This window comes from Leptonychotes weddellii, chromosome 11, assembly GCF_054177405.1.
Source record: "Leptonychotes weddellii isolate Sample4059 chromosome 11, ASM5417740v2, whole genome shotgun sequence".
In the NCBI taxonomy this organism is placed as follows: Eukaryota; Metazoa; Chordata; class Mammalia; order Carnivora; family Phocidae; genus Leptonychotes; species Leptonychotes weddellii.
Window position 1 is genome coordinate 22287948 of NC_138379.1, and position 17586 is coordinate 22305533.

At 45.6% G+C, this 17586-nt stretch overlaps 2 protein-coding genes across 2 annotated transcripts in view; one reads left to right on the forward strand and one right to left on the reverse strand.

Annotated features, from left to right (window-relative positions):
* ELF5 (E74 like ETS transcription factor 5) overlaps window positions 1–9057 on the forward strand; it is a 29894-nt gene extending 20837 nt beyond the window's left edge. The window contains exons 5-7 of the mRNA XM_081798362.1: window positions 5715–5783; window positions 6988–7183; window positions 7636–9057. Of these exons, the coding sequence (XP_081654488.1) occupies window positions 5715–5783; window positions 6988–7183; window positions 7636–7732 (362 nt within the window). The 3' untranslated portion in view covers window positions 7733–9057. The remainder of the gene's footprint in view (window positions 1–5714; window positions 5784–6987; window positions 7184–7635) is intronic.
* Window positions 9058–15854: 6797 nt separating this feature from the next.
* The window catches only part of CAT (catalase), a 37641-nt gene continuing 35909 nt past the window's right edge, over window positions 15855–17586 (reverse strand). The window contains exons 12-13 of the mRNA XM_081798361.1: window positions 16888–16971; window positions 15855–16561 (exon numbers count right to left, since the gene is read on the reverse strand). Of these exons, the coding sequence (XP_081654487.1) occupies window positions 16496–16561; window positions 16888–16971 (150 nt within the window). The 3' untranslated portion in view covers window positions 15855–16495. The remainder of the gene's footprint in view (window positions 16562–16887; window positions 16972–17586) is intronic.

Below are 17586 nucleotides of genomic sequence, written 5' to 3' on the forward strand. Positions count from 1 at the left end.
TATTTCACTCAACATAATACCCTCCAGTTCCATCCACGTCATTGCAAATGGCAAGATCTCATTCCTTTTGATGGCTGCATAATATTCCATTGTATATATATACCACATCTTCTTTATCCAGTCATCTGTCGATGGACATCTTGTGAGCTCCCTAAGTTTTTAATCATAAGGTGATGGAGGCGCTCCAGCGGCCCCGTTGATTCTGAAAATTAACGCTATCTCACTTTTGCAGATGGAGAAGGTTTAGGAAATGCAACTTTGGGGCTTTCATTGTTTTAAAAGAGGATGATGTTATTGCTTTTAATTACTGAATGCCACACAACGGCCCTGGCCTGGGGACCAGCGGGAGACATGGGTCCTGGGTAGGCCCCTTTCCTCCGTGGACTTCAGCCCCTTCATCCACAGAGAGGGGATAGGGAATGGGGGGGGGCGGGGACTTGTGACGTCTCTGAGGGGCAGACACAGATGGATGGTTTCTCATGACTTATTTTTCCTGTCCTGAAAATCCCAAGCAATCAACTGAGGATTTAGGTTATCTGGTTAATGTAGATTTTTCCATTCAGGGTTTTAGCCCAGGAATAGCTGCGTCCTTAAAGCACACACTGCAGGCTTACGGAGGCCCGCCGTGCCCCACAGAGCCCCTCAGCCATCCCAGGAGTGGTTCTGCCTTCCCTGCAGTTTCCCCACACTCGGGCCGCAGGGCAGAGCCTCTCCTACCTGTGAACAAAGTTCCCGTGGAGTTTCCCATCCATCCATAACGGTCTGCGGGGTACAAACCCTGCTGTCTCCACCCAGCCCAGTCCAGGCAAAGCCCCCCCGCTCCCCGGAAAGAAATGAGCCCACTGAGGCCTAGGGGCCATTACTGAGTCTGTCTAAAGGCTTGAGCCCAGGGCAGGCGCTTGCCATACTCCTAAGCAGCAGTGAGTTTGACCTGCCCAAACTTCTCCCAGTGATCAGTGTTCCTGCCTATAAATGGGTGTCTTTTTTTGCCAGCCTGCCTCCCTCATAGCTAGGAAGAGACAGTGTGTCCCATAAGTTCTGTAGAAGTTGTTACCTGAGTATAGAACTAGCCCCAATTAGAGTTATTGCTATAGTAATGGTGGCCAGCGTTCCCCGGCTGCTTATAATGAGCCAGGCCCTGTGCTAGAATCTTTACCAACATTGTTTCAGGTAATCTTTCTAATAACCCTGTAAGATAAGACCTAGTACCAAGCTTAGAGGTTAAAGTGACAAGGTTAGGAAGGTGACAGATAATCCAGGTGTGTCTAAGTCTGAAGCCCTTAATCCCTTCCTCTCCTCACGCATCCCTTCCTTTCCCTTTTAGTTCATTCATTCATTCAACAACCATTTAGTGTACCCTTACCATGAGCCAGGCCCAGGCACCTACTATGTGCCATGGCTGCAGCAATGGGCGCAACCTTGGTCTTTCCATCATAAAGCAAGTGAGGGAGACATCAAACAAACAATCCCTGTAATAAATTTGTAATGGCTAAGTATGATGATACCACAAAGAAAAAGGACAGGGTGCTGTGTGTGTGATGGAGAACAGTTTGCATTTCAATTAGGGATGAGGGAAGACTTCCTGGAAGAAGAGATATTTAAATTAAGCCTAAAAGATGAGCAGAAGTGAGCCAGGAAGAGGGAAGAAAAGGGTACAGGGAGTGAGCGGCAAGTGCAAAGGCCCTGAGGCAGGAACGGTTTTGGAGCCCTTGAGAAAGAATCAGAAAACTAGCACTAGGAGGCTCAATGCAGTGACCGGTAGCCACATGTGGCCATTAAGTTTAATTAAAATTAAATAAAGTGAAAATTCAGCTGCTGAGTCACACTAGGCACATTCCAAGTGCTCAATAGCCACAGGCAGCTAGTGGCTACCACGTACGACTGCTCAGATTCCCATCATTATGGTTCTCTCAGATAGCACCTTGGTAGATCATCAGCAACATCAGCAGAGGGAGAAGCAGAAGCTGAGGCCAAGAGCAGGGCAGGAGCAGGTCACATACAGCTTTTGAGTCTGGATTTCATTCTGAGCAGGCTGGGAAGCGGCTGAAGCAGGAAACAATAAGATCCCATCTGCATTTTAAGAAGATGCCCCAGACTGCCATGTCTGGGTCAGGAAGGAGCCCAGCTAGGAGGCTATTGTCCAGGAGGCAGAGTGATGGTGATGGGAGGGACAGAGAGAAGTTTCTGGAGGTAAAGGTGGTGATAAGACAAGGGCTCTGAGCTGGCATCTCTACGGAGACAAACCCTGCACGACGGCTGCCCCAGGCTTTGCTCCGTGCAGGCCCTGCCCAGCCTTACCAACGAGAGAGGCACCATTTCTAGACTGAACTCAGGGTTAAGTGGTCCAGTGAGCACACCAAAAAGCAGCACCCCAGCTCTGCCAAATGGCAGCCTCCACTACCACACCAGGAAACCGTGGCCTTCCCCCGGAGCCACTGAGGCCCATCTCTGGCTCTCCCACAGCTCTCCCCAGACAGAACCCCCAACATATAGTTTAACAAGAATGAAGACAACAGACTGACAGACTATACCATGAGCCTGTTCTAGAAAATCCAGGACGTATGATCACAATGCCTATGGCCCGGCTAATGTTTCGTGATCCCAGTCACCCCCAGTGCAGAAATGAGATGTGCCGGCCAGAGGCCAAGGCCTGGCCAATGAGGACAGCTGGCATCCTGGGGCTGCAAGCAGCGTTCCCATCAGTCTGCAGCGAAGACGAACACCTACCCTTACCACCTGTGAAGCCCTGTGCCCCAGGCAGTGCCAGGCAGAGTATTTTACCTGCTCTAACTCATTTCATCCTCATTCTAACTCCGTGAGGTAGGATGGTTGCCCCCATTTACATCTGAGGAACCAGAAGAGCAATGACTTGCAAAGAAGTGCACAGATGGGATTCCAACTCATTTTCTCAAAGTCTGTGCTTCTAACATTGGGCCATTCACCACACGTGCACACACACACACACATGCACACACATACACGCACACACATGCACACAGACAGGTGAACATACCCCCAGACCCTTCTCTTCATTCTGCTGCCCCCTCAGTTGAGACCCAAAGCTCTAGACTCTTCTGGGTATGCAGCTCCTCAGTGACCCAGAGAACAAGATGATTTTCAGCTCGGTACCTGTGGAAGGGGCCCAGGCACGACAAGCTCTGAAGCTGTCGGGCTGGCCCAAGTGACACCCCCCGGCCACTCTCCACTTGTCTCTCTCTCCACCCGCCCTTTCCCACCCCCACTGCAGAAATGCCAGAAAACCAAGCCTGCAGGCTTGGGGTTGCCGCCGCGAGCCTCCTGTTCCGAAGCTCAGAGCTTCTCCTCCTGTCACAGAGTGTAGGTTCCCTAGCCCCACTCGTGCATGGGGGATATCATGAGCTTGTTTGGGAAACAGCACCTCCAGCCCCCATCTCGGCTTCTGGACTGAGAATATATCCTGTGGCCACATTTTAACAGTTTCTAGTCTCAAGGCAACCAAACCTCTCCAAATTGCTCGGATAGCAGAGAACCCAGGCCATGCCCCCGTCGCCCCTGCACCAGGCACCGCCCAGCTGCAGGGACCCCTCCGAGACAAAGATAGTTCTGCGTCGGGGGGACCTGTCGCCCGGAGCACCGGGGGCATCTACGGAGAAGTTCGGTGGGGTCCTGGTGCTGGCGCTGGTGGACGTTCTGACTTGGTAACCTGCCTCTGCCCAGCTAACTCAGTACGGCTACAGGGCCTCTGCCCCCACGGCCACCCCACGGCCACCCCACGGCCACCCCCAGCCGAGCGAGGCCTCCGATCTGTGGAGCCATGAGTGGCGTCAAAGCCACCGCGGGGAACTGGGAGCAGATAAAACAGGGATATCTCTGGCAAGACCCACCAGGAGAGGCTCCCACAGTCCACACAACCCTGCCTCACACTGACCTGTCCTGGGCTCAGCCCACCAAACCAGAGATCCCTCACCTGCAAGCACATGGGAGCCATCACACAAATTAAAAGGGCAGCGTTTTCCCTTCCTCTTCTGGCCATTTCGGCATTTCAGGGCAAGCTTACTGTCTACTCACCGGTTCATAACTCACCTTGGTTTATCTCGCCTTTCATCTGCTTTCTCTCTTCTTCAAAGATTAAGTTAAAGCAACACTAGGTCCTCCCTCCGGGTGGCGCCAAGCAGCATGGCGCTCCACCAGACAGAAGGGCGGCCATCTTGCTTCTGGTCATCGGCCAGCTGTCGGCCCTGCTCACCTGCTTTCACTCCGCTCCAGCCGGCAGCTACCTTCTGTCCTCAGCGGGTTCCTCCTGGGCATCCATTTGTGCTTTGCACACACCTGCCTGGGTGCATGAGCCTGGTGTTCCGCATCAATGCAATTCCAGGCTGTAGCCCATGAAAAGAGGGGACCCTGAAAGCTGAAGGCCTGCATTCATCTCGTTGTTCGTTCCAGCGGACATGCGCTGTAGCTACTAGAGCTGAGGGCTCTGAGGCCGGCCTGCTTGGGCGCAGAGTTGGGCTCCATCAGCGGCCGGGCACGTGACCTGAACGATGCCCCCCGCCCCCCCCAAACATCCCCGGCGCTCGCTGCTTGCCTGCTCCAATACCTCCTCGTCAGGGAGTTTTGTCTGCTGGCTCACCCCTCTTCACCATTGTTTCCCCACCCCCACCCTGCTTCAATATTCTCAGCATTTATCGCTTGTTCATTAGATGTTCTTACCCACTTGGATGTAAGTCCCCAAGAGGAGATACCCACCTCGGTCTGTGCTTCCAGCACCTCGTACAGTGGGCATACTGTGGCTCAACGCTCATGAACGAATGAGTGAATGAGCTGCAGTGAGCTCCCTGACCTCACTCTGCCTCCATTTACTTCTATGTAAAATGGGGATAGGAATAGACATTCATCACAAGGGTGGGTGAGATTGAGAGCCTGGCAATACTAAACACTCAACAAACTCAGCTAATAATTATTCATGAAGTGTTCATTGAACGCCTCCTATGAAAGACAAGATAAAAGTAGTAGTTCTGAACATTAGCTTTGGAACGGACCTGCTCTGGTTCAAGCCCTGCCTCCACCACTCTGGATAAAATTCTTAGAATTTTATCTTGCTCACTTTGCTCCAGCCATAATGGCCTCCTGGCTCTTTCTGAGACTCCCCCACACCTTCCACCCCAGGGTCTTTGCACGTGCCCTCCCTCTGCCCTGAGTGCTCTTTCCTGGGATATCCACGGGTTCGGGCCCCAGCATCACTGTCTACCCCACGCCCCTGGGCACACCACATGCCTGCCTCACGGGTTCTCTCTCTGTGCTGCTCCTTCCCTCCGGAAGACTCTCTCACCCCCTCACATCAGTGTGGATGCCTCCTGTGCACGAGGCCCTCCCTGGCCACCCCGTCTAAAGCAGGCATTCCCCCCGACCCTTCATTCTCTACCCCATGTCTTGCTTCCTTCATAACACTTACTATGGGTGACTTGTTTGACTTGTATTTCACCTTGCCTGTGAGTCAGGGACCAGAGCTGTCTTGTTCTCACTTATTCCCAGCACGGAGCCCAGAACCTGGCACCCTGCAGGCCCCTAGTGTTTGAACACAAATGCCCCCTAAAGGCAAACACCGCCCACCTACTAATTATCCCCAAAGCCTCACGTGGGGTCTTCTACTGCAACGGTGTCCAGTTCATAGTTGCTCATTTTGGTATGATTTGAGGTCTGAACCAGTCCTACTGCTGTAACTCATTCTATTGCAGATGATGATTCTAATTGCTTGAAAACAAGTGGCGTCAGAAGCCAAGACTGTCCCAGTCATAGTCGAACGAGTAAGTGTAGACATGCCCTTTCTCGTTTCTAATTTCCGAAAACTATTCATGAGACAAAGTCCTCTAATAAGCTTGGACCACTGAATGTTTGAAGGGGACCAGGTGTCCCCCAAAGAAGACAGCAGAGAAGTTGACTTTTATAAATTGTTACCAAAATTACATTTCTTTTCACTTGGACATGGTGTTGTGAGAATTAAAATGACGAAGCAAAGAAATTGTCTAACCATGGTGAATTTCTGAATAAGGGTTTATTTCTCCTGGTCTGCTGAGGGTCCCTCTCTCTTAAGGACTCAGAGACGATAGTAAACACCGTGTGCTGGCAATTCTCTTAGCCTTTCCCCGACCCTAAGACAGACCTACCCAGGGCCAAATCAAGTCTGCCAGGCTTGGTGCCAGTCACTTAGTATGTGTAAAATCATAATCCTCCAACTTCTGCCATGAGGTAGGTACTCCTCTGATCCTGTTTTACAGATAACTGAAGAGATTACAATTACAGAGCTAGGAAGAGGTGAATTCAGGACCCAAACCCAAGCAGTTGGACCCTAGAACCAATCTTAACCACAACTCTAATGAAACAGGAGAAACACCAGTTTTTCATGAAAAACATCATTGTAGGACCGGTCTGCCCAGACTGGTGTGGCTATGGATTTTTAGTACCACCATACTGTCTGTCAGAAAGATCATTTGACTGTCATTTTATTAATTCCTAAGAATTAGTCCATGGTTCCACAGAGCAAGGACAGGCTGGGAGCCACGGTGTTTCTAGTTGGTATAAATCTGGTGTCCCTATACGTGTGTTTTATGATTGCTTCATTTTTTTTTTAAGATTCTATTTATTTGAGAGAGAGTGTGTGTGTGTGAAAGAGAGAGAGAGATCAGGAGCAGGGGGGAGGGGTAGAGAGAGAAGCAGACTCTCTGCTGAGCTGAGAGCCCAATGCGGGACTTGATCTAAGGCCCCCGGGATTATGACCTGAGCTGAAGGCAGATGCTTAACCGACTGAGCCACCCAGGTGTCCCTTATGATTGCTTTAATAGAAGACAGACATTTCGCAGCCCAATGAGGGTCCAAGTAGAGCACTCAGTCATAATATAGAAAATAACCCCAATAAAACAGCAATTCTCATGAGTTGATGAGAAATTGTACAACTTTTAGAATTTTTTTTTTAAATTTGTAAGTAACTTTTCTTTTTTTCCTTCTCAAAAGGCCTCCAAAGTTCTCATCTATGGGAATTTGTGCGAGACCTGCTTCTCTCTCCTGAAGAAAACTGTGGCATTCTGGAATGGGAAGACAGGGAACAAGGTATCTTTCGGGTGGTAAAGTCAGAAGCCCTGGCAAAGATGTGGGGACAAAGGAAGAAAAATGACAGAATGACGTATGAAAAGTTGAGCCGAGCTCTGAGGTGAGTTAATAGCATGAAATGCATGAGCCTTTGGGCAGAGTTATATAAAATGGCCACCCATAGAAAATTAAACTGTTTTTGCAGCTTTTTCCTTGATAATCAAAAGGTCATGAGACAACACTCTGGTTCTTAGTTACAGGTGGGATTATGGTTTGTAAACGGACACGCCATCCTTCTCATTCTTGGCAGCGGCCCCGGGGATCACTCTGAATGCAGGCCATCCCACACACACACACAGACACACACAAAACTCGTTTTGAGCTGAGTGTGGTGAGGCTTAGTCTTCAAGGTGTCTGGGAAAGGTTTAAGTGTAAGCTGATAACAGGGTGTGAAAATACCAGGGTAACCAAAGACCAGCCTGGTCACCCAAGAGGAATGAGGGGAGTGTTTATGTTCTGTTGTCTTCCTGGGGTGCGGGCCTCCCCGCATTTCTCTTCTGCTATCTTCCTCAGGTACTACTACAAAACGGGAATTTTGGAACGGGTCGACCGAAGGCTAGTGTACAAATTTGGAAAAAACGCACACGGGTGGCAGGAAGACAAGCTATGATCTGCTCCGTCGTCAAGCTCCTTGTACAGATTTCTTGTCTTCTAAAACAATCACTCACATTGCAATAGACATTTGAAAGTCTTTTCGTTGTTGTTGTTGTCGTTCACCTGCAAAGGTGCTGATAAAATTTCTCCGCTTCTCAGCTTACATTTGGACTCAGAGTTGCTGTTGTCTACTCCCATGGTGACAGCAACCCTTGAAGGAATTCCTTCTTTTTTTCTTACCCATGGGAAGGAAAGAATGATCTTTTGTGGTACCTTGATCAAACATTCCTCCCCTAATCAAGAGTTGCAGAAACACAATAGCCAGTGCCATTGGTACCTACTCTGAGGAAAAGGGTCCCTTTCTGCCATGTGAGACTCATCCAGTGCTCCCCTTCCGAGGGCCCAAAAGTTTTCACATATTTAACTGTGGCACCTGGCAAAGGCAAACAGGAAAAGTGACTCTTTCGTAGCTAGTACAGTAGGACAGGGTGAGATGTGGGTAAGACAAGCCTCCTGTAGATTTTTAATCATTAAAGTCAAATGCCATAGGAAAGTTTCCTAATTGATAAAAGAGCGAATGCATCAAGCTGGGACATGACTGGATTTAGCATAGGTTAAAGTAAGTATCTGAACCAGGGCATCTTTTGGGCCATTCAGCAAAACTCCCACGGCCATCTTTCTAGGGCCACACACTTAAAATTAGGCACATTATTAATTCCTGCTGAGTTTAGTCCCCCTCTTCTCCTGGTGGTGCGGGGTCGGGGGGGCGGCGCAGCAGTGTTAGTCCACAGGTCCTTGCGCCAATTTCCAAATCACCACTGTTTCTGATCCAGGCCGTCAACACCACAAAATTGTGACTTGTTGATTCTGTCTGTGGGCCCAGACATTAAACCTTTATAGAACTGGCCAGGGCCTGACAACTTTGTAATGGCCAATTACATGGTAAGTCTCCTTTGTTTTGTCTTCCTGGCATGTACTCAAGCTCTAAAATGTATTTCCTTGACAAAAGTAGCGACAGTGAATTGCTATCAGTAAACATTCACGGGTTAAAGTCTGCACTGACATCTCCTCATCGCTCACTGGTAGGGAAGCCGTTAGTGACCTACAGGAGGTGGCCTGCCCTGAGGACTGCTTCTCTGGCAGAGCAGGAAGCTCCAGGCCACCAGGCACTGAACCACGGGACAGGCTCGGGACCTCCGTGCTTAGAGCTTCACTTCAAAAGCAACGTGTTTTTTTAAAAAAAAATGTGAATTACTGTAAAATAATCTATTTTTGGACTCACGTGTTTTCCAGGTGGATATAGTTTGTAAACAATGTGAATAAAATATTTAACATGTTAAAGTGTCTCTGTGTTGTTAAATTCGGCAAGGCAGACCCAGGAAGGTGTTAGCGACCTATTAGACCTTTGAGGACACTTCCATTGCCTAGCATTTTGGAGATGGAGATTTTTAAAGAGCCCCAAAAGATGCAAGAAATATATGCAATGATCCTACCCACCACCTCTACATCCTAAGACAAAATGGATTATATGGGCCACTGGGGCCTTCAGATATGTTTTTGTTTGGTACACACACACACTTTTTTTTTTTTTTTTGCTAGTTGTTTTGAGGTTTGGTTTTGTTTCTTACTATGAATTAGTTACCTTATCTAAAAATCAGGGGATTTACAGAAAAATCCAGATATCCAGCTTCTTTTAAAAAATCTTATCTGGCAACACTAGTTTCTTAATGCTTTGTGGCAATAATTTCCTGGAGCTAAGTAGAAACGGCCCCTTTATGGGGCAGAGCACTTGGTCACCATGTCATACCTCCTTCCAGACATTCAGCTTTGTTCTTGCATTATTGTGGTTTGTTTTGTTTTTGTTTTTTTCATACATCCAGAATGCTTGTACATTTTGAATTTGGGAACCCCGTCCTGGCCATCTAAAGAGGTAAGTACCATGTCAATGGACAGTATCAAAGCCCACAGTCCCACTAAAAGAAGAGATTGTCAGGGTGCCTGGGTGGCTCAGTCGTTAAGCGTCTGCCTTTGGCTCTGGTCATGATCCCAGGGTCCTGGGATCAAGCCCTGCATCGGGCTCCCTGCTTGGCGGGAAGCCTGCTTCTCCCTCTCCCACTCCCCCTGCTTGTGTTCCCTCTCTTGCTGTGTCTCTCTGTCAAATCAATAAAATCTTTAAAAAAAGTAAAAATAAGAGATTGTCCAGAAAATTGGAAATGTGCTAACAGGATGTAACTAGGAACTTCCAGGCAGAGCTTGGAAGGAGCAGAACCAAGAAGTTGAGGCAGGGGGATGGAGGGGAATGAACTGGGGACAGAGCAGCTGGGGGAAAGGAAGTGGGGGGGAAGAGTAACAGAGGCCTCAAGCAATTCACAGAAAAAAGAGTTTATCCGTCTGCCACTCAAGAAGTTTTCCCCCAGGGGCACCTGGGTGGCTCAGTCATTAAGCGTCTGCCTTCGGCTCAGGTCACGATCCCAGGGACTTGAGATAGAGCACCACATCGGGCTCCCTGCTCGGCGGGAAGCCTGCTTCTCCCTCTCCCACTCCCCCTGCTTGTGTTCCCTCTCTCGCTGTGTGTCTCTCTCTGTCAAATAAATAAATAAAATCTTAAAAAAAAAAAGTTTTCCCCTTACAAAACCATTAAATCAGCAACCCTTTGTATTAGGTTCCTAGTGCTGCCCATGACAAATTACCAAATTTAAAGGCTTAAAACAAAAGAAACTCATTCTCTCCCAGTCTGGAGGCTGGAAGTCTGAAATCAAGGTATTGGCACAGTCATGCCCCTCCCTAGGCTCTCGGAAAGAATCCTTCCTTGCCTCCTTCAGCTTCTGGTGGCTCCAGGCCTCCTTTGCTTATGGCTACAAGATTCCAATCTCTGCCTCCATCTGCATGTGACCTGCCCCTCCTTCTCCCCTTTGGTCTCTTAGAAGAATACTCATCATTGGATTTAGAAACCATCTGAATAATCCAGGATGATCGTATCTTGAGACCCTTCACTTAATGACATCTGTAAACTCTTTTCCAAATAAGGTCACCTTCACAGGTTCTGGAGGTTGGGACATGGTCCTATCCTATTGGAGGACATCATTCAACCCACTATACTCTTTAAAATTTGAACTTAAACATATAGCTTCATGACACAATTCATTGAAGAATGGAAAATACAAAGAGCTGCTTAAAATACCCCACTTTAAGCAAACGGTACCAAAGCAAAACAAAAACCTAAAACAATGATGTAAAATTTACTTATCAAACAGTGAAATGAGGGAATAATATCCTTTATAAAAAAGATCACAATAGAGCTTTCCATAGAAAACTTTCAGTATATTCATATGTGATTATTTAAAATTGTCCAAAATTCTAACCATGGGGCGCCTGGGTGGCTCAGATGGTTAAGCGTCTGCCTTCGGCTCAGGTCATGATCCCGGGGCCCTGGGATCGAGCCCCGCGTCTGGCTTCTTGCTCAGCAGGAAGCCTGCTTCTCCCTCTCCCACTCCCCCTGCTTGTGTTCCCTCTCTCACTCTCTCTCGGTCAAATAAATAAATAAAATCTTTAAAAAAATTTTAAAAAACAAAATAAAATAAAATTGTCCAAAATTCAAAAGTATACAGAACTTTTTGAGTTCACCTCTACCAATCTTTCACATCTTTAAAAGATCTGATAAGGATTTTAAAGCCTTCAATTTGTCTTATCAGTTCATTTAAAGTGAAATTTGGCCATTTGCTTTGTGGTACCGCGAACTAAGAGGCAAAGATATGGCCAAGTAGCTTGGCCACTTTTCTCTGAGAAAAGCATGTGCTAAGTTCTTAAAACTCATTTCCTTAGTAGATAAGTTAAAGTGATACTCCTTTATTAGGGAAACACAAAATTAATGTATTTTTAAACCAAAATTCTGACACTGAATTTGAAAAGAACAAGGAGATCCTTCCCAGAGCTTAAAAGCCAGATCTAGTCCTCTTTTCAGAAGAGCAAGCAATCAATTTTAAAATACCAGGAGCTGAGGGGCACCCGGGAGGATGCAGTCAATTGAGAGTCTGACTCTTGGTTTCAGCTCAGGTCATGATCTCAGGGTTGTGAGATCGAGTCCCACATTGGCTCCATGCTCAGCCCGGAGTCTGCTTGAGTTTCTCTCTTCCTCTTCCTCTGCCCCTCCCACTTGTGCACACACTCCCTCTCAAATAAATAATCTTTAAAAATAAATAATATAATATAATATTAATAAAATACCAGTTGATCTTTAGACAGTGGTGTGCCAGAGGTTAAGTGAAATGCCTTTTAAGGTGAGAATATGAGAAATGAAAACATGTATCCACACAAAAGCATGTACCTGAACGTTCTAGCAGCATTATTCATAGTAGCCAACAAGTGGAGACATCCACATGTCTATCGACTGATGAATGGGCAAATAAAACACAGCATATCTATACAATGGAATATTATTCGGCAATAAGAGGAAATGAAGTACTAACACATGCCGCAACATGTAAGAACCTTGAAAACATTATGCTAAGTGAAAGAAGCCAGTCGAAAAGACCATACACTGTAGGACTCCATTTAAGTGAAATGTGCATATCTAACACAGCAGCTAGATGGGTGATGGTCAAGGGGTGGTGCAGGATTCAGATGGGGGAATGGTGAGTGATTGCTAATGGTACAGGGTTTTTGGGGGGCGAGGGGGTGCCAAAAATGTCCCAATATCAATTGTGATGATTATACAAGTCTGTGTATATACTAAAAACCACTGAATTGTACACTTTCTTTGAATTTTATGGTATATAAATTATATCTCTAAAAAGCTCTTATTTTTTAAAAAAAAAAAAGAGGTTCCAATGATCCACTGTGTCAAACACTGCTAAGAGACCACGTGAGTCAAGAATGACTGTTGTCATTATTGTGCTAAAATATATATAATACAAAATTTAATATTTTAACCTTTCTTTAAAGATTTATTTATTTATTAGAGAGAACAGAGGGGAGGGGCAGAGAGAGAGGGAGAGAGTCTCAAGCAGACTCCGTGCTAAGCGTGGAGCCCAACATGGGGTTCAATCTCATGACCCTGAGACCATGACCCAAGCTGAAACCAAGAGGCAGTCTCTTAACCAACTGCGCCACCCAGGCACCCCTATTTTAACCATTTTTAAGTGTACAATTCAGTGGCATTAAATACACTCACAATGTTGTGCACCTGTTACCACCATCCATCTCCAGAACTTTTTCCTGTTGCCAAACTGAAACTCTGTAACCATTAAACACTAACTATCTGTTTCCCCCTCCCGCAGCCCTGGGAACCACAAAGGGACCTCATATAAGTGGAACAATACTATATTTGTCCATCTGCATCTGGCTTATTTCCTTTGTGTCATGTCTTCAAGGGTCATCCATGTTCTAGCATGTGTTAGAATTTCCTTCCTTTTTAAGTCTGAATAATATTCCATTGTCTGGATATACCAAATTTTGTTTATTCATTCATCCATCAATGGACACTTGGGTTTTTTCCACCTTTTGGACATTGTGAGTAATGTTGCTATGAACACCGGGTGAATACATATCCCTTCAAGTCACTGCTTGCACTTCTTTTGGGTATACACCCAGAAGTGGCATTGCTGGATGGGACCATTGGGTTTTAGCAGCATGGAAGCCACTGGTGACCTTGGCAAGGGCAGCCTGACTGTAGTAGGTTCAAGGGATGATAGAAGACAGGAGGGATAGCAAGTAAAGGAAATTCTTTTAAGATATTTTTCAACAAAGGGGGAAATAACAGGAGAGCCCTATGAGGGCAAGAGAGGATTTGATGAGACTTGGAAGAGCAGGTTTGCAAGCTAACAGGAATGAGGTAGGAGAGGGCAGGGGGAACCAAGAGCAGGAGGGAAGGCATGGGGCCAGTGCGCATTCGAGGTCCGGCCTTCAGCAGGAGCAGAGCTCATCTCTGTCAACAGGAAGGAAAGGAGAGCATGGGGATGGTGATGCTGGCAAGCTGGAAGACTCTGGTGGAGGAAAAGATAAGAAAGTTATTCTATCCTTGGTGAATTAAGGAGCTGAAGGGAGAGGGGGAGCCAAGTGGGAGGGTTCCGAGGAGGGAAAAACAGATTTCCAGGCAGCACTGCGGGCTAGCTTGAGGTTTGTGGTCAAATTTTAAAAAGCCCAGTCAACAGGGCTGTGGTTTGCTTCGGTCATGGTCATTTCCAGGGCAAGAACTGAGTCACTGAGAGGCGTCCTTGACCAAAGCTGGGTTCTGGAGTAGTTATTATTTAGAACTAGATAAAATGTAAACAAAGTAAGAAGGGAAGTAAGGACACAAAGAGGGTGAAGACCATTGAGAACTAATTGGAAATTCTAGTAGTGTCGAAGAACTAGTAGGAGGGGAAGTCTATGGTAAATTAATGTTCAGATAGAGTCACACACACACACACACACACAGAGAGTCACCTCCATGGGTGGAGTACAATTCCTCACCCTTGGATTTGGGTTTAGCCATGTGACTTGCTTTGGCCAGTGAAATATTAGTGGGCATGACATGAACAAAGGCTTGAAAAACACTTGTGCAATTGGGATTTCACTCTTGCAATCTCAATTTCCCGAGAAAGGAAAAAGAGTAGGTTTCCCTTCCTTGCATTCTTGCACTTCTGCCATCACTATGGACTAGCCATCACCATGCATCCCAGAAGGATGAGAGACATGTGACACAGAGCCACATCAACAAGCTGCCACAACTGAGCCCAGCCTAGATCAGCCAATCCCTAGCTGACTTGGATACATGAGTGATACATGATTGTTGTTTGAAGTCACTTAGTTTTGAGGTGGTTTGTTACAAAGCAAAAGCTGACCAAGATGGGGTCCTAGGGTGGCTGAGCTGGAAAGAAGTGGTAGTCAAGGTCAAATATTCTGAATAATCATCACACAACCCTAGGGAGCTAGAACAATTATTGGTTCCACTTAGAGATGAGGGAACTAATACTCAGAGAGTGAAGCAACTTGCTCAAATATCCACAGGTGGAAAACAGCAGAGCATGGATTTGAATCTTGGTCTCTGTGGTTCTAAAGCCTCTGTAACATACCACCTCTTATTAATTTTATTCTCCTTATAAATTTGGCTCAGAAACTCTTAAGATGTATTTTAATGTCACTTAAAAGGAATATAATTCAGTACTACTTCCCAGGAAGTAAAACCTAACTGAAGAAGTTAACCTTATCAATATTTATCTTTGAAAATTATAAAAAGAGGTCTCTAGAGCAAAAGTGGAGACACTTCCAGGTGTCAGATCTTTACATACAGGAAACTTGTTAGATACATGTGATTTTTACCTAGTGACTTATTTCTAGACGACAGAATAGACCAAAGCAGAAAATTATCTCAAAAACTCCATCTTTGTACTTATAACCAATTTTCAAATAAACTCCTTCCCCATCGTCAAATTATGTTAATTTTTATGAGTTTATCTTATATATTTAATACTGTAAAAAGCCAGAATTGTAGTGAAGTCACTATATTGAAAGTATTCACCACTAGGCACAAATGGACAATTTTACTTTCTATGTTGACAAATAAAACAGTTTCCAAGCACACGCCAAGTACAGGAAGGATTTAGGCAAGAGAATTTGGCAAGGGGGTTAAAAAAAGTTTGAGCTAAAAGACTGCAAGTTTGTATCTACTAGGGGTCCAATGGTTTCCTGAAGCCCAAGATCTCAGGGAATTCCTGTGAGTACAAACTGGTTTTGAAGAGCTAGGATGAAGGGAATAAGGATTTTCAAAGAAAACAGGTTTCATTCAGTACTCAAGAGCTCACCTCTAGAGCATTCCACTTGATTTTAAGCATGATAGGCAAAGATGAGATAAAGAAAAAAAGAAAGAAAAGAACAGGAGGTTCTTAAATAAAAATTCATAATCAGATAAGGAAGTGAGTTAATGGACAAGAGATCTAAGTAATTTTCAAAGTTGGGAAATTTGCTATTTTCCCAATAGAATTAAAAGTTCTGGTCCGCAGTGTCTCAGAAAGCTGTGTCTAAAGGCTACTGGTTTAAACAAATAATATAGTATCCTTGTGATATTGGTATTTTCAGTTTTAAGGGTAAGCATCTGATGATACAGGATATTTAGATTAAGAGTCCAAGTTATAACGGGAGCCAAAAGAAATCAAATACCATTCTTCTTATGTATAGATTATTTTATTGTAAAAATGTAGCAATTACAAATCAGTCTGTTGCAAAATCAATGCTATATTAGCATAGATGTAATTCCAAATTTAAAAATATCTGATCAGTTCCAGGCAGGAATAAGCATTAAGCTATGATGTCAATGAAATTATTTTCAGTGCATTAAATGTGTTTTTCCTGTATGGAACTGAGAAAAATTAAAATTTCTGAGTAGATAATCTTTTCTTCTTATATAATTATAGCCATATTTTTATATAATAAGGCCATGAGATGATATGTAAACATACTGATTTCACCGAGATTTTTTTCTTATCAAATACAATCATATTTCTGCCAGAAACTTTCATTCTAGTCATTTTAAGTGAATAATCCAACCGTCAAAAGCAAATACATTTTCTTTTACAACATTGTTAAGCCCTACCCTTTCTTCCCCTAGGGAAATAGCACTAAAAGCCACCACTACATTACTTGCTATAGAAACCTGGATTATCATTTTTTAAAGACATAAGCTTGCATTTGCGCACCTAGCACAGGAGAATCTTCTACCCGGCGAAGAGTGGGTACACGTGTGAACACCACACTTTGCTTCACAGGCGGAGAGCAACTCGGGGCGGGCCCAGGGCCCCGACTCTCACAGGTTGGCTTTCTCTCTTGCAGCCAGGTGAGACCCATGCTGCATAAAGGTGTGAATCGCGTTCTGTTTTAAAAGAACAAGACCAGCAGGTTAATTAACTTGCTCAGCAGCAGCAACTTGGTATTCATCTTAGCTTTAATTTGTGCTCAAATGAAGATAATAACCATTGGGGATTGCATTTACTTACACTACCTTATGGGGTCCAGAGCTAAAGTGAAGAGGATGTGCTTTGCAGGTGAGTTCTTTACCTATCAAGTGAGTGTCTGAACAGCTTGAAAAATCTAATAGTTGTCCCTGAGAAGAATCATCACAAAAGGAAACCAAACCATCCAATCCAGTCTGATCCAGGACACCCTTCCTTTACCACAGCCAGGCTGCTCTGGGCTCACCTTAGGTTTCTCAGCGTTGTATTTGTCCAAAAGAGCCTGAATGCGGGCCCCATAGTCAGGATGGACATCACTGAAGTTCTTGACCTGAAACCAAATGAAAAGAATGTAAATATGACCCTACCCCCCTCCTAGGCCAGCCCCCGGCATGTGCAGCACGGTGTTTACTCTGTAGGGGAGGAAGGAAGGCAGAACAACACAGTGTTTAACAACACAGAGCAAGATTTGGGGGATCCGGGGAAAACCTTGGCACATACTGGCTGAGCAACCTTGGATAAGTCATTCCTCTGAGCTTCAGTGTCCACTCCCAATAAAATGAACAACATAATTAAACCTACCTCAGAGAATGAGGAGAGCGGCACTTAGTGCACGTAAGGAGCCGACCTCAGGGTGACTCAACAAGTCACAGCGATTTGTGTAACGAGATGGGCCCAGACACTGCCTGAGTTTCAAGCCAGGGATACACAGACAGTGGCCCGTGCTGGGCAAGTCCACAGGCTTGGAGCAGGAACTCCTGACCATGGGCTCATACAGAGCGGACAGCAGGAAGGGGGCATCGTGAACCCCCAGGAAGCCCTACAGCTTCAGCACATGCGAGCAAAGGCCAAGGGTTCAAGCCCAGTTGTGCTACTTACATACTGTCCCACTCGTTCTTATCAGTGAGATAAAACCTGCCCCCGCCTACCTCACAGAGCAACCGTC